The sequence below is a fragment of the Saccopteryx leptura genome, chromosome 2 (genome assembly GCF_036850995.1).
Source record: "Saccopteryx leptura isolate mSacLep1 chromosome 2, mSacLep1_pri_phased_curated, whole genome shotgun sequence".
Taxonomy (NCBI): Eukaryota; Metazoa; Chordata; class Mammalia; order Chiroptera; family Emballonuridae; genus Saccopteryx; species Saccopteryx leptura.
The window spans coordinates 95,673,839-95,691,103 of record NC_089504.1 but is presented as its reverse complement, the minus strand read 5'-3'; the positions used below and the strand labels follow the sequence as shown (position 1 = coordinate 95,691,103).

The 17,265-nt window shown below is 43.6% G+C and overlaps 1 protein-coding gene across 9 annotated transcripts in view; it reads left to right on the top strand.

Moving 5' to 3' along the window:
- AOPEP (aminopeptidase O (putative)) overlaps positions 1-17,265 on the top strand; it is a 385,199-nt gene that overhangs the window by 242,901 nt on the left and 125,033 nt on the right. For all 9 annotated transcript variants that reach the window (XR_010749226.1, XR_010749227.1, XR_010749230.1 and 6 more), the window contains 2 exons: positions 13,158-13,260; positions 13,919-14,026. Coding sequence is in view for 4 of the 9 variants with exons in the window: in XM_066368340.1 (XP_066224437.1) it covers positions 13,158-13,260; positions 13,919-14,026 (211 nt within the window). In the remaining 5 variants the exon portion in view is untranslated. The remainder of the gene's footprint in view (positions 1-13,157; positions 13,261-13,918; positions 14,027-17,265) is intronic.

The following is a 17,265-nucleotide window of genomic DNA, read 5'->3' as shown; positions in this document are numbered from 1 at the left end:
CGGCTGTGATCTTGCTCTGCGGCCCACATGCTGAGTTGTTTGAGACCCCTGATCTAGATCCTACGTCCCAAGAAGTAGCAATAGACATGAGGACACAGCCCCCAAAGCCAGCCCACTCTCCCTCCTAGCTTGTTCTGGTTCCCAGTTCTTCCCTGTCCCCAAAACTCTGAGCCAGGCCAGTCTGCTACTGCTGCCGCTCTCCCCTGGCAGCCACGGAGGGCACCTGTCCTGTTCTCTTTACCTACTAGAGCCTCGAACACCTACCTGTCCTTCCGAAACCTTACAACTGGCTGGAGTGTTTAAAAGTTAATTTTACTAAGAAAGTAAAATGACTTTATTTTACAGTACAATGAAAAGGATGGGATTTGAAGCAAAAACAAACTAAAAAACATCTGAATGTTAAAGATGCTCAACTGATAGCTTGAGTTCAGAATGAAATTAGTGACGTTTCTAAGACCAATAGGATCCTCATCATCTCCTTACTTCTGCTCTAATCTCTACATAAGGGCCATGCCGGCATCCCTCTGGCTCTGTAATACACAGCTTCCCGGGCTTCCATGCAGACCTGACCACGGCCCTGAGAAGAAGAAGGTCTTGCCTTCATGGCCTTGAAGAGTTTTCACCCAAGCTCCAGCCTCCAGCTCTGGCCTGTGCAGTTTCTCAGGGGTCTACCTCCGTCTGGTGGAATTCCTGCCCTCTGCCCTCCATCCCTCAGGCTGGGGATCCCCTCCACCCCATCCTCACTGTCTGGTTTTCTTTATTTGAACCACACATGCTAGCCAGCTAGCTGTGTGGACCACCCCTCTCCTTTCGTGACAGAAGGGAGCTATACCTGTGCCAGCATTTTCTGAAAAAGTACAGGGCTCTCAGCCAGCCAGAGGCAGACTCTGCCCTTTCCTGTTTCCAAGGCCAGCCCCACCCCCGAGCCACCCACTCAGTTCCTGTTTCCTGCTGGAGAGACACCCTCAGTGCTCACCCCTTTTGCCCAGCAAAGGCAACAGACATGTCCTGAAGAGCTGAACTCAAATAACCCCGCCTGCTCACTCTTCCAGACCATTCCCTGGTTACGCATCACTCAGGTATTTCTAAGGGAGGGACAGAATTCTCCTTGATGGGCCCCTAATTACATAGTTTTACTGTAATGGTGTTTCAGTTTTGCAGTAACATTTAGTAGGGTTTTTTAATATAGAAAAACATAAGAAATAAATTTGTTTATAGTCACTGCTTAGTTAACCATGTTTTTTTTAAGCAATAAAAGTATTTAACAGGAAAGTTCTGTTTAGAAAGGTATAAAATGGCATCCCCACCACTGTAGTTCTTACCTAAGACAATCACCGCTAGCATTTTCCAGTGACTCAGAAAATAAAACATTTTATAAGTGTATACACATACTTTTTCTGTATTGCTGCCCTGTGTGGCACTGACTCACTATAACACTTTGTCTATGAAATATTTTCCTAAGAAATAATTTGTACACTTAAGCCAATCTATGACCATTCCCTCTCATTTTGCCCGTCCTCTGAGGATAGCTCATGTGCTCAGTCAGTCCCAACATTGTGTACATTAGTTCTTGGCTGATTAGTGTTAGTTTCTTCCCATTCAGAAAAACTCTGGCAGTAAGTGGTTGCTCATATAATCCTAAACTGACTTTGTTCTACAAAGTATCTGCTTGCCAACCATCCTGCCTCCAATTTTGCTTGTGTTTGGCCTAATGGTTTTGACCCAGAATGGCTGACAGAGACTGTTGCAAGTATTTGTCTGGACCTGCTGCAAAGACATGAAAGAAGAATATCCTACTAACATATTAGAATCCATTTTTCTCTTAATGATATAATCCTGAGTATTGTTCTGTTACTGACATACATAGGTCTTTTTTTTTTTTTTTAACTCCTGCGGAATATCCCGGGATATGCATGTTCATAGCTAACTATCTCATCATTTTGGTAGTTTAGTTTTTTGCTCTCACAAACCATACTGTGGTGCATGGTTGTATACTTACTGTTAGTGCACAGCATGTTCCATATAAGACCTAAATAGTACACAGTTGCCCACAAGATGGAGAAGAGAGCCGCTCCCCCAACTCCTTGTCCTGTGTTACATCCTGGTGTATTTTGGGCTTCAAACTCAGGCAAGCCCACCACCCCCTGCCACCTCCACCGAGGAGGGAAAAGTCCCTTTTCAGCTCCCACAGACCATCTGCTCCTCTTTGAGTCATAAGATGAGATGAGCCTTCCCATTATCTTGGCACACAGCACCACACATGCTGTTGGTGTTCAAAACGTGCTTCTAGTCTCAAATGAAGCTGGCGTATGTCTCAGTTGCCTCTCTCTGGAATGAAGTCATGGGGTTTTGATGCAGCAGAAAATATTTTTCCATTTTTATCCTTTCTACCTTTGCTTCCTGTAATTGTCAGATTTTCTGTATTCCTGTGTTCTGAATGTGTGTTCAGACTGCCTCTGTTTTGCTATGATCACCGTAGCCCCTAACAGTGTGAGCGGCCCCTTTAAGCTGGCTAATGAGGATACCAGTTCAGGTAGATTGTTTTTGCCTTTCCTTCCTCCACCCTCTCCTCCAGAGTCAGCTCTGTAACAGTATAAGGAGAGCCTTGTATTGCTTGGCTCCTGTAGTCTTAAGCTAAATCTATCCCCAAATGTGTGTGGTTAAATAAAATTCAGTTAAGGTTCCTCTAATTCCTTTAGAGTTTTCTTTTTTTTTTAATCAAAATCACCCTTGATGCTGATTTATGAGGCCAAGGCTACATAGCAAACCTGTTGACTCCACTGCAGTAGATGAATAATGTTTTACTTCTAAATGCTGCAGCCTAAGCGTATTCCAGGCTATTTTATCTTTTAAAATCATAGAGTACTAGCGTCAGAAAGGATCTTAAAAGTGACTTTGCTTAACTGTCTATATCCCTGACGAACAGCCACCCAGCTTCAGCCTCAGTGTTTCCGGAACCCAGGTCTTTGTTCCAGCAAGGAGTGGCATCCATGCGGAAACAGCCGCCTCACACTGGCTCCTTGGATCAGGCCAGAGCCTGCCTACGGGTGAGGTCTGTCCAGTGCTGTCAGGCCCAGCCTCTTCAGAGCTGCATTCTTGTTCTCACCCAAACAGCTCACGTATCTGAAGACCACCATCTTTCCTTTCCTGGTTACTAAGTCACAGGTTTTGGTAAATTTGTCATACTTACTGCAGGTTGGGAAAACATTTATCTTCTTGGGCTTGGTCTTTGCTTTTTCTCTTCATTGAATGACTTTCTACAGATGTGACACCTGAACACAGTAGAAACACAGCATTCTGTTTGAGGTTACACGTGTGAAGAAAGCAGTGGGACTGCTTTTGATTTCCTTTATCTGTGTAGCCAGAAGAGAAAGGGCGGGCATTAGGTTGGATGCACTTTCATAATACCGTCAAGGTCCATCCATGTTGTCACAAATGGCAATATTGTGTCTTTTTTATGGCCGAGTAGTATTCCATTCTGTGTATGTGATATATAATATATACACACTATGTCTTGTTTATCCATTCATATACCATATTTCTTTTTTAAAACCATTATTATACACTTTCTTGTGGCAGTTTTATCATTCTAACTCCCATACATTTTTCTCCTTACTAACATTGATGGAGTGCTTCCCATGTGTCCAACACTGTTCTAAGCACTGTGAAATATATTAGCTTGTTTAATACTCACAATGGCCCTATGGTATAGGTACTGGTACCACCTTCCTTTCCATTGATAGATAAGGAAACAGGTGCAAGAGAGGGTTGACCATGTTCCCACAGCTGGTGAGTGGCAAAGACACGGTGAAAGATAGGGTGAGTCTGGCTCCAGAGCCCAGCTCTAAGCCCCAGCTCTGCACTCTGTCTTGCCCCTCCCCACAGTGCTTCTCACTACATCCTCATCGTTCCTGTCATCCCACCTACCACCATGCTTATTGTTTTGGAAGCCACATCAGTCGCTTCTTGCTGCATGTTGAGTTGACAGACAATTTATACTAAGTCTTTTTCATAAGTAATGATTAATTTTAAAACCTATCTGTCCTTATTAACTATTGTTTTGTTAATTTTGGATCCTTGTTCCAGCCTGTGGTTTCCGTTCTTAAAAATGGATGCTGTTTTTCAATCAACCAGCTAGACTCCTAGCTTCAACTTGTGCAAATCTGTTAAGCCAATAAGCCATCATTCCTTGGACATAGCCCTAAGGATGCCCTCCTGGGGTCCTGCTTTTTAACCTGCTGTAACGCCATGAAACACCCATCTGTTCACTACTGTGACCATTCTGCTGGGGGCCTGTAGAAGTCAGGATGCCTGATGCCCACAGTGACTTCCTGGAAGTGTCCCCCCCATCCCATGCTGATTCCTGTAGTCAATCATTTTCTCTTCTAAGTACTCACAAACTATCTGAATAATAACCAAGTCACGAATATTGCCACCCCTCCTCTGATCCCCTTTTCCTTTACAAATCAGAGTAGCATCTGTCTCCTTGGGCCCTTTCCATTGTCTCCATGATTTCACCTCCCAGAGGGCTATGACCGTAGGTGGAAGCCTTTCCTGTGGTGGCTGTCCCTCAGTGAGCCTTTTGTCAGGGCCCTCCGAAGGATGAAGGCGCCCTCTCCACCTGTCCCAAACATCAGTTTTCACATACAAAACTGTAGCCACCACATATCAGTGCTTGTTCTACCCATGTACCATTTTAAAATCTTTCTCTGTGGCAAGAAGTAGAAGCAAAGTGGGAGTCAAGTAGTTGTATTTGTTCTGTCATCTCTTTTTTTTTTACATAGAGAGAGAGTCAGAGAGAGGGATAGATAGGGACAGACAGACAGGAACAAAGAGAGATGAGAAGCATCGATCATCAGTTTTTCGTTGTGACACCTTAGTTGTTCATTGATTGCTTTCTCATATGTGCCTTGACCGCGGGCCTTCAGCAGACTGAGTAACCCCTTGCTGGAGCCAGTGACCTTGGGTCCAAGCTGGTGAGCTTTTTGCTCAAACCAGATGAGCCCCCCCCCCCCAAAAAAAAAGCAGATGAGCCCACGCCCAAGCTGGGGGCCTCGGGTTCTTGAACCTGGGTCCTTCCGCATCCCAGTCTGACACTCTATCCACTGCGCCACTGCCTGGTCAGGTTGTTCTGTCATCTCTTAACACCTGGTCTTTCTGGAGCTACAGGTCTTACTTCCAAAACCCTTTCTTGTTGTCATGGGCCTACTCCGTGAGCATCAGCTCATTCTAAATTTCTGCCTTTTTGGCGACAACTTTACAGCTTCCTGGCTTTTGTTTTTGTTCTTGTTTTTTTTTTTCCCCCTTCTTCTTCCAGCATCCTTTCTTTCATCTTTTCAACTTGTCCTTTCAGAATCTACCTTATCCTACAAAATCCACACAGTCATATTGGTGTCTTTGCTCTCCACATTCTTCTTTGTCTCCATGGAAAATGTGTCCATATTATATCCTGCTATGTTAAATGTGGTGATATACTGCTCAGACCATTGTATTAATCTGTTCCTTGCCTTTTCTTTTCTTTTTTTTTTTTTTCTGCTTAGAATTTTGTTTTTTAGAGAGGAATTTCTGATGTATGGCCATTCAAAACCTGATGGCTATTTTAGTTTTGTAGCAATGCTCATTACTTCCTGCTTTTTTAATCTTCATCTTTTATTTTCCTACACTGCTTATCAAAAAGTGCAGGGTTTGTTTGCGTTGTCCACAGTTCTGCTACCTTAACTATGGTGTTTGCTTACCCCCAGTTCAGCAGCTGACCTCTCTCCCACAGGCACTGACCATGGGCTCCTTTCACTGTCAGGGGACAGATATCCCTTCTTCACTCTCCTCTGATTCCTTGGAGAGATGCCTCTTTCTGACTTAAATCATCTTAGCAATTGCCTTTTTCAACACCACAGTAATGTCCTGCTGTGTCTGCTACAGTGTAGTGTTTCTTGATGGGGAGTAACCTTCATGCTGGATAGCTAGCTGCTGAGTCAGCTGTGAAAAGCACACGGCCAAACTCTCCAAACCCAGTAGCTTCGATACAATACAGCTTCATTAGTTAAAGGTGTGCACCTTTCACCCAGTTCTCTTTGGTAGCACTGTCCTAAGCAAGTGGGTGGCCAGTGTTCATTACGCACATTTTTTTAGATAGAAAAATAGCTGCAAAAACAAATGAAAGAGATATAAAATTCTCATACTTTCAATTATTCTGCCTCCATTCCTTTTACCCAGAATTTTACTAATTTCCTCACTGAATAGTGTAGGCTTTGGGGGGCGGTGTGTGTATGTAAAGAATATGTCCAGACCTAACTTACTGGAACTTTAAACAACCCCTGAAATTTGTTTCTTTTTATTTGCTTTCTGATGATTAGGTGGCATGGAGCAGGCTCAAAGGCCTGCCATTAGGGTGTTTATGTTCAAAATCAGGTGTCTCGCAAATGCAAGCTGTAAGGCTATATTGATATGCCATAGCTCTTTTTGTTGTTGTTGTTGGCAGAGACAGAGAGAAACAGAAAGAGGGATAGATAGGAAGGGAGAGAGATGAGAAGCTTCAATTCTTCATTGCAGTTCCTTAGTTGTTCATTGATTGCTTTCTCATATGTGCCCTGATCGGGGGTCTACAGCAGAGCGAGTGACCCCTTGCTTAAGTCAGTGACCTTTGGGCTCAAGCTAGTGACCTTGGACTTTATGCCAGTGACCTTTGGGCTTCAAGCCAGCGACCCCAGGGTCATGTCTATGATCCACTCAAGCCAGCGACCCTGCACTCCAGCTAGTGAGCCCATGCTCAAGCCGGATGAGTCCACACTCAAGCCAGCGACATTGGGGTTTCGAACCTGAGTCATCTGCATCCCAGTTCGATGTTCTGTCTACTGCGCCAATGCCTGGTCAGGCTGCCATAGCTTTTTTTTTTTTTTTTTTTTAACTTTTATTTTGGAATAATTTTAGACTCAAGAAGTTACCAAAATAAGAGACAGAGTTCCTGTGTATGCTTCAACCAGCTGCTCCCAATAATACTATCACATATATGTAACTATAGGGTGATGTCTTTTTAATGTCCTTGCCTGTGCAAGGGAGAGCTGGCACTCCTGAACCCCAAGCCATGATTCATTATGATGATGATGGTACATTTATGTTATGTACTACATGCCAGTGGGAACTCTGGCTAGCACTATTAGATGCTACCACATTACAGACAAAAGGACTGGGCTTCACTCTTAAGGTGGCACTTAAGAGTCAAGATTTGTGCCCAAGCTCTTAAATAGTCTCTCTCCTGTAAGTCTCACTTGTACATGTGGGGCTCAGATGAGTACCCTGCAGTCATTTGGAGTGGAGAGAGAGAGAGAGAGAGAGAGAGAGAAGGGAGAGGAGCAGGAAGCATCAACTCCCATATGTGCCTTGACCAGGCAAGCCCGGGGTTTCAAACTGGCGACCTCAGCATTCCAGGTCGATGCTTGATCCACTGCACCACCACAGGTCAGGATACACAAAGGAGTTTTTAACTTCCTCCATTATAGGTGAGTGAGGCTCTGTTCCCGGACAGTCAAACACTGTGGGACAGCTGCAACTGATGTACAGACAGGAATGTTGAAATGCTGATTAATCCCTTTCTGTTTCATCTCTGAAATGCTTGGTCTCTGGCTTGAGCACACCACAGTAGTGAGTTTATGGATGAAGATATCTTGTCCCAAGGAGTGTGAGATGGAGAGCACTGGCAGATGGCCTGTCTGGGCTGTGGCAAGGCAGCAGGTGTTCAGACCCAAGCTGACATGCCTGAGAACTTTTCAGAGGCATGTTCCCAAATCCCGTCCTAGGTGACAGTCCTGCGGAATCAGTCCTTTCTTCAAGAGCTTAGATTCCAAATCAAATCACTGTGTATCGTCACTCATCACTCTTTAGATGTCCATATTGCTTCTGGAAGTGTAGTGGCAGGAGAAGGTCATGCTAATCTCAGTTGTTATATTTGGTGTCAGGTACAACAGAAATCAAGGGCATTTCAGTCCCAATGACCTTCATAATCTGATCTCTCACATTCCATGTTTTCTAGCCAAGAAAATAAACATTGGCGTACAATGTTAGACATGCTTAACACTTTCACATTTGCAAAGTGCTTTCATGTTACCTGAGCTTCATCATCACACTTTTTGCAGGTGAGAAAACTGAGCTTCAGGAGGGTGAACAACAGTCTAAGTTTCTGCACTTAGTCCTTGGCACCACCAGGATCGGATCTGGGTCTTGACGAGGCCCCAGGGTGCAGCGAGGGCTTCCGTGTTCTGTGGACCCAAGTTCCAGCCTCAGTTCTGCCACTAATTGGCTTCATGGGTGTGTCCAGGCCTCACTTTCTTCTGCTTTTAAATGGGCATAATTGTAGTACCTGCCCCATCAGGTTCTTGTGAGGGCAGAAGGACATTGTACATAAGAAGAGCTTGGAGAGCACCTGGTGCAGAGGAATTACCGGAAGCGGTAGCTGTTAGTATTAGTTTGATTCTCCATTAATTAGTAATGAATCTAGCTACAATTAATAGAATGTAAACAATATTGACTTAAACAAATGGGGGTTACTTTTCCCATGCAGGAAGAAGTTTAAAGGCAGGCCATCTTGGGTGGCCAACAGCTGAATGATGCCATCAAAGGCAGTCTGTCTTCTTTCATTCCATTCTGGTCTCCGCAGCATATGGGTTTGCTGCTTCATGGTTGCAAAGTGGCTGCTGCAACTCCATCCAGAGGAGGTGCAGCACCAGTTATTTCCCGCTTTTGTAAAAAAAGCAAAAGCTATCCCAGAACCCCACTTCCAACTTCCAGCCACAGCAGATGGCTGCTTTTGTCTCACTGGCCTGGACCGTGTCGTCTATTTGCAGCTGCAAGGCACTTGGAACCGGAGCATTTAACTTTCCACATTTGATTGTATAAGGGGCAAGGAAGAAGGTGAATGAAACTGGGAGTAGACTGAGCAACTGTATTTGCCACAGTCCTTCCCATCTCTCGCAATGTTATTTAAAAAAACTATTTTACTGGTCGTCAGGTGTAGAGGGCTTAGTTAATCCTAGTCATGTGTTCATGGCACATGCACAGAAAAGCCCCTTTCTAGACTGAGTCCCCTTTGTTCTCACAAAATGTACACTGTTTCCTGTGCATCTGTTTTTCTTAACCTTTTAATTAAAATATACGTACACTAAAGCACACAGATATTTCCAGATGGCTCAATAGACTTTTATTATTTATCCTCAGGAAAGCCCCACTCTGATCACTGTATGGAACCTTCCCAGCATCCCCCAAATCTTCTTCTTTTCCCCAGTCTGTCAACTCCCTCCCAAAGGTGGTTACCATTCCTCTGATCTATCTTCCTTTCAGTCTGTTTGGCCTGTTCTCTGACTCCATCTAAATGGAATTGTGCATTTGTCCAGTTCTCCCCACTCCATTATCCTTAGGGTGGATGTTCCAAGACCCCCAGCGAGTGCCTAAAAGCACCGACCACTACATATACTGTATTTCTTTCTACACATACACTTAAAGAAAGCACTTTCTGGCTTCTCTCTGGCATATTTGAATAGTCAGCAGCACTCCTCTTGTGCTTTGGGGAATGTTGAAGTAAAATAAGGATCCGTTGGACACGAGCACTGTGATACCATGACGCTCTGATCATGGAGAAGGATACTAAGTGGCGAATGGGCAGAGGACACATAACAATGAGGAATTGCTGGACAAAGGGGTGACTTACATCCCATGCATGACCGAGTGGGACAGCATGCGATTTCATCAAACTACTAAGAATGGCATGCAGTTTAGGACTTACAAATTGTTTATTTCCGGAATTTTGTATTTAACATCTGTGGCCCTCAGTTGACCGAGGGTAACAGAGACTGGGAAAGCAAACCCACAGGTAAGGGGGGACCACTGTAATCTTTAAGGGTGTGACTTATTTCACCCAGCTGTGAGAGGCATCTGTTCTTACCTGTAGTGGGAATTCATGAATGCATTTGTTTCCTGCTTTCTGTGCGCTGCCTGTCTGTACAGACCTGGGGAGGTGGCATTGTGAGAAGCGGAGCAGCACAGAGATGCAAGTCAGCCCTTTTCCACTAGTGGAGCATCTTTTCCTCCTAAAAACCACCCCCACTGGTTTCCTGCGGAGCCTGCCTGGGCGCTGCTCCCTCCAGTACCATGTCTACTTTAAAAGGAATCTCTTGGGGACTTGTGTGTTTGCCTTGGATGCTGTCAGCGTAAAAGAATTTTCTTGAACACTTCTTCATTTGGAGATGGTGGGAGAAGAGAATAAGAGAGGGATGCTTTCTAGAAGGACATTTTTAGGCAAAGGAGTAAAAGCACCAACTAAAAGCATTATCAGGGACTTGGGCCTGGAAGCCAGCCTTCAGCGCAGTGATTTACATCTATCTTCTGTGCCTAATCCTTCTACTAGGCTAATTCAGAGCTCAAGTGGTTAAGAAAGTTAAAGCAACTCTGTCTCTCTTGGGGCTGAGGAAACTGGTTTAAATTCAGGCTCTGAGGAGCCTTCCTCCCTGCACGGCTGTGGCTTGTGGGCTTTCTATATCAAAGTCAGTGTGGTTTTCTTTATAAAAATGATCAACCCCAGGACAAACTTGAGAACAGAAATAAGGCTAATGCTTTTCATTAGAGTCTTAAATGGAGATGAAAGGGACTAGTTATTCCTGCAAGTGTAGTCATGTAGGTAAGTCAGGGATCAAGTAGGAAAATGGAAACTATGCAGTTTACTGCAGTGACTGGTTGTGGTGTCTCCTTAGGTGTCTGCTGGGATAATGTTCTGAAATATTCGGCGAGACTTAAGCACAGGCTCTTTGCTTGGCAAGTAGAGCTCACTGCAAAGTGACCAATTTGGCAGCTGGGTCATCCTCAGGCACTTTCATTTAGGTCCAACATCTTACATGTTGTGTCTGTGGACATATGGGATTAAATGAAAGAACAGCCTACACCTGTCGCCTCTAACATCAGATGACCAACCTTGAATTTAGCAATATTTATTGCTGAGTACTGTATAATATGTTACTAAGTTTTTGAGTAATTTATATATCCATGGCCCTTAATAAGTATTTTGCATATGTTATTTTAATTACTCCCCATAGAACCTGGGGAGATAGGTAAGATTATTTCCATTTTGCAAGTAAATAAATTGAGGAGTCGAAGATTTAAGTAATCTGCTAGTAAGTAACAGGTATAACAAGTAGGGTTGAAATTCAACACTAGCTCTGTTAGATTCCAGAGGCCATGATCCTTACACTTATATCACACTACATTTTATTTTATTATATATTTTTAATTTTTAGGGAGAGAGAAAGAGAGAGAGAAACACTGATGTGCTGTTTTCACTAATTTTTGCAACCATTGATTGGTTCTCATATGACCAGGGATCGAACCTGCAACTTTTGTGTAGTGGGATAATGTTCTTTTTTTTTTTTTTTTTTGTATTTTTCTGAAGCTAGAAACGGGGAGAGACAGTCAGACAGACTCCTGCATGCGCCCGATCAGGATCCACCCGGCACGCCCACCAGGGGGCGATGCTCTGCCCACCAGGGGGCGATGCTCTGCCCACCAGGGGGCGATGCTCTGTCCCTCCGGGGCGTCGCTCTGTTGCGACCAGAGCCACTCCAGCGCCTGGGGTAGAGGCCAAGGAGCCATCCCCAGCACCCGGGCCATCTTTGCTCCAATGGAGCCTTGGCTGCGGGAGGGGAAGAGAGAGACAGAGAGGAAGGAGAGGGGGAGGGGTGGAGAAGCAGATGGGCGTTTCTCCTGTGTGCCCTGGCCGGGAATTGAACCCGGGACTTCTGCACGCCAGGCCGACGCTCTACCACTGAGCCAACCGGCCAGGGCCGTGGGATGATGTTCTAATGAGATGATGTTCTAAACAACTGAGCTACCCAGCCAGGGTGACACCACACTACCTTTTAAAATGCCCACCGGCCTTTCTGAGGTGCCAGCCCTGTCATTGGCTTTTGCCTTACACTCTCACATACACATCACTCTCTGTCCAACACATGACTGGTTTTAGAACAGCTGCAAGTGGCAAATACCTTGTCACATGTTTTAATTTTAGCTAGTTGAAGCCTCACTGTGACACAATTTTATTTTACTAAAGGAATTTTAAAAAATATTTAAAACCATAGAGCATAATGGAAGACACTATGATGGATAACAAGGAGACATTAGTTTCACTACTAATGTCACCACAAATCAAAGCAAGCCACCAGACCGCTGATGGAGACTTAATTGCTATGTCCCTCAGTTTCTCTCATTGATGAAGTGAGGAGGTTGAAGTATGAGGTTATGAATGTCCCTAGCTGTTCTAAAAATATGGGTGTCTATAATTTTTGTTTTTGTGATTCTAAAATGGCTTCAGAGTACAAATATTTCTTTTTTAAAATAAAGAAAATTGTTTTCAATTACAGTTGACATTAAACGTTGTATATATTTGTCTCGGCTGCACAGCATAGTGGTTAGAAATTTATATAACTTACAAAGTGACTCTGCCAATAAATCTTGTCCCCACCTGACATAATGTAGAGCTATATTACAATATCATTGACTATTCCCTGAGCTGTTCTTTCCGTCCCTTTAACTATTTTGTAACTTCCAGTTTGTACTTCTTATTCCCTTCACCTCTCCCCCCAGCCCCCGCCCCCTCTTATCTGGTGACTCTCAGTTTGTTCTCTGTGTCCATGAGTTTGCTTCTCTCTTGCTTGTTCGTTAAACAAATATTTCTTAAAGGAGCCTTAATAGCTAAATGCAAATCAAGAGAAATGTATATAACACTGGGGTTTTCAAAAAAATATTTTTAAAAAGATGTAAGCTCTTTACTCTTCCAAGTAAAGCTACATGTTCCATTGCAGTTTTCAGTCCATCATTCCCACCAAAAGAAGTGCATAGGCTCTTAAATAATGCATATAGGAGCTTAGATTCCTTGAGGGTCTGACAAGCTTTAATCTTGGATAAGATGATGTAAAATATTGCAATAGCCAACCTTAGGTTGCCAACCCAAATATAAATCCCTCCTTGTTCAGTATATGAGTTTATAATGTAAAATGTTTTAAATTATACCTGGTACTATTGAATAGAATTAAGACACTTTGATTAACTCTGAAAATACTAAGACAATATTGTGGTCTAACTAGTTAAGAATGTCTTTAAAAAAAAATACTGCATTATTTTAGACCCAGTAAAGAAAAAACTGGCCATGTGAGTGACTCAGGATCATCTGTCATCAAACATGGACTCAATCCAGAGAAGGTCTTCATGCAGGTTCATTACTTAAAGGTAAGTGCATCTGAGTGGCAGAAGCCGGTTATAACCGTGTGGCATTTTGTAGGTTACACACATAAACACTAAAGACTAGTAATATGAGTGGGGCAAAACGAAACTATCATCAACATTGTAATGATATTTGACTGGGTAGATATCTGATTGTCCAGTAATCAAAACACTTTATACCCCCCGAAATGAGGCATGAGTCAAAGGAATCTGAACTACTTCCTGCCCTGTACCTCCCTTCTCCCTGGGTCAGGTCAACTTTGAAGGGTAGAAGATTAAAATTGCTGCCAGGTTCCAGCTGGAAGACAGGAATAAGAAGGATGTATTTTAAGTTGTAAAGGCCTTTCCCGAGAGTGGAGGGAGGAAGGAGCCAGGTGCTGCTGCCCTCTGGTTTGTGATGGGCATCTGGGCTTCCTGTAACCAGGGGACACAAGAATGGGAATCCCAGATGAGTTAAAAACAAAGTAGCCCATCCTTAATTTCTAGACCCAACCTTACTGGTAAGAATATAAAGGGCACCTTGGAACACATCAGATGAAACATTCTAGATGTGCGTAAAGTGCTGGTGGGTGAGTTAGAGTTGACTGATTGTCTAAGCATTTTTCTGATAAACCCACCAGAGGCATCTTTTTTTTTTTTTTTCCTACTTCTTCCTTTCTTCTAGGGCTATTTCCTTCTGCGGTTCCTCGCCAGAAGACTGGGAGATGAGACCTATTTTTCTTTTCTAAGAAAATTTGTGCACACATTTCATGGGCAGTTGATTCTTTCCCAGGTAATATATGAGTCCTGGTAAGTCCATAATACAGACGGTGGGGGTGTAGCGTGTGGGGACTAGATAATGTATTAAAAAGCAGGGGAAAGATTTACGATTTAATACCCTAGGAAAAATGGGAAGTTAATGAAGTGGACATTGGGACATGTTGTTTTAGAGAGGGTGATCTCCCTGTATTTTAGGACAGACTGTGACCCAAAGCTGTCCTGTACACATCGATGTGCATAGTTGCATCTTAAGTTACCTTAAAAACAAACACAACCAAACAGCCCTGCTGTTCTTCTTCCTGGAATGGTCTTTTTGAGGTTGGCTCCTCATCCTTTTGTCTCAGCTTGAATGCCACGTGCTCGGAGTCACCCCAGCTGATCAGATCTGCGTCCATCCTGTCATTCTCTGCCCTCTGCCTTTTTCATTGCCTTCATTGTTGTTGCCATTACTTATAATTATATTTTCACATAAGGTCATTTGGTTTTTTCCTATCTCTTCTATTCTGTGTATAAGACCAGAGCACGCTCTTTATTTGATCAGTCCTTAATACATGATTGGCACACAATATGTACACCACATATATGTGATAAGCCAATAGATTAACAACAAGAGCCATTGAAGTATTCAGGCAGCTTGACCTCAAAACTATCAGAGAGGCTGCACATAGTAATAAGAAAGTGAACAAAGAAGGAGCAGCTCTGTAAACAGTGCTCACAGCTGATAGCAGGGATGCAGCCTCAACTCAGATTACACTGATGGGTACTTGCGATATTTGACATTTGTGCTCATGTGCAGTTTGGGGTCACATTGCCTCTGCACTGTCAGATGTAAAGGATGTGCGAGTATACTCTGAACACAGGGAGGGAAGAGCATGAGTGTGATGGCTATTCCTGGTCTCTACATTCTTTTTATTTTTTCAGTTAGGAAAGAGGGACTTTTCCTAAACATGTATTTGGAAAGGCAACTCAAAAACTGGCTCAGAAGTCTCATATGCTTGGTTGACTGATTAGCTGAAATTCCTACTTCGGAAACCATTTCTCCCCAAGATTCTGCAGTGTTGAATGAGTGTTATTGTCTCTACTATGACTTCTGAGGGTATGATTGCAACTTCCCATGGGACACCAGTGTTCTCTGCACCAAATCATTCAGTTTTTTTTAATCTCTTTCAAATAAGAGCTTAATTGGTTTTTATAACAGCTATATTGAGATATAATTCACATACCATTGCATTCACCCTTTTAAAGTATATAAGCCAGGGTTCTTTTCAAATATGCACAAGGTCGTGTCACCATCACCGCTATGTGATTTCTGAACGCTTCCACCACCTTAGAAGAAGGCTCATGTCTGTGAGCAGTCACTCCCCATTCCACCCTCCCAAGCCCCTGGCAACCACTCACCTGCTTTCTGTCTCCAGGGATTTGCCTATTCTGGACAGTTCGTATCAATGGAGTCACATGATATAGGGGTGGGCAAAAGCGGGTTTACAGTTGTGAGTACAGTTACTCTTGTATTGTTATTTATTATTTATTGTATTACTAATTTGTATTACAACTATAAACCTCTTGCCTCCCCCCAAATGTGGCCTTTGTGACTGGTGCTTTTATTCAGCATAATGTTTTCAAGGTTCATGTTGTGTCATGCATTAGTACTTCATTCTTCCTTTATTTTAATTTTTACTTTTTAAACTGTGGTAAAATATACATAACATTTACCTTTTTTTTTTTTTTAATTTTTTTTTTTTTTCTGAAGCTGGAAACAGGGAGAGACAGTCAGACAGACTCCCGCATGCGCCCGACCGGGATCCACCCGGCATGCCCACCAGGGGCGACGCTCTGCCCACCAGGGGGCGATGCTCTGCCCATCCTGGGCGTCGCCATATTGCAACCAGAGCCACTCTAGCGCCTGAGGCAGAGGCCACAGAGCCATCCCCAGCACCCGGGCCATCTTTGCTCCAATGGAGCCTTGGCTGCGGGAGGGGAAGAGAGAGACAGAGAGGAAAGCGCGGCGGAGGGGTGGAGAAGCAAATGGGCGCTTCTCCTGTGTGCCCTGGCCGGGAATCGAACCCGGGTCCTCCGCACGCTAGGCTGACGCTCTACCGCTGAGCCAACCGGCCAGGGCAACATTTACCATTTTAACTATTCTTAAGTATATAGTATATAGTTCAGTGCATTAAGTGCATTCATGTTGTTGTGTACCCATTACTCCCATGCATCCAGAATGTTTTAATCTTCCCATACGCAGTTTGTATCCATTAAACAATAACTCCACACTTTTCCCTCCCCACAGTCCCTGGTAGCCACCATTCTACCTTCTGCCTCTGTAACTTTAACTACTCTAGGGACCTCATATAAGGGGCATCATACATTATTTGTCCTTTTGTGTCTGGCTTATTTCAGTTAGCATAATTTCTTCAAGGTCCGTCCATCTTGAAGCATGTGTCAGAAATTTTCTCCTTTTTAAGACTCACTATTCCACTGTATGTACTGTATAGCGCATTTTGTTCATCCATTCATCTGCTGAAGGATGCTTGAGTTATTTACAACTTTTGGCTCTTGTGAGTAATACTGCTTTTGAACATTACTATACAAATATCTTTTTGAGTTCCTGCTTTCAATTTTTTTTGGTTTACTCCCAGAAATGGAATTGCTATATTATATAATAATTCAATTTTGGGGGGACATTACCTTACTGTTTTCCACATTGGTTACACCATATTACATTCTCACCAACAATATACAAGGGCTTCAGTTTCTTCACAGTCTCACCAACAGTTGTTGTTTCCTGGGGGGAGGGATTTTTTTTTATTTTTTATAATAGCCATCCTAGTGAGTGTGACGTGGTATCTTGTTATTTTATTTATTTTTTATTTTTTTAGTGAGAGGAGGGCGGGCAAAGACAGACTCCTGCATGCACTTGACCTGGATCTACCTTGCAAGGCCACCAGGGGATGATGCTCTGCCCATCTGGGGCCCTTGCTCCATTGCAACTGGGGCCATTCTTTTTTTTTTTTTTTTTTTACAGAGACAGGGATAGAAAGGGACAGACAGACAGGAACGGAGAGAGATGAGAAGCATCAATCATCAGTTTTTTGTTGCGACACTTTAGTTGTTCATTGATTGCTTTCTCATATGTGCCTTGACCGTGGGGCTACAGCAGACCGAGTAACCCCTTGCTCAAGCCAGCGACCTTAGGTCCAAGCTGGTGAGCTTTTTGCTCAAACCAGATGAGCCTGCGCTCAAGCTGGCAACGTT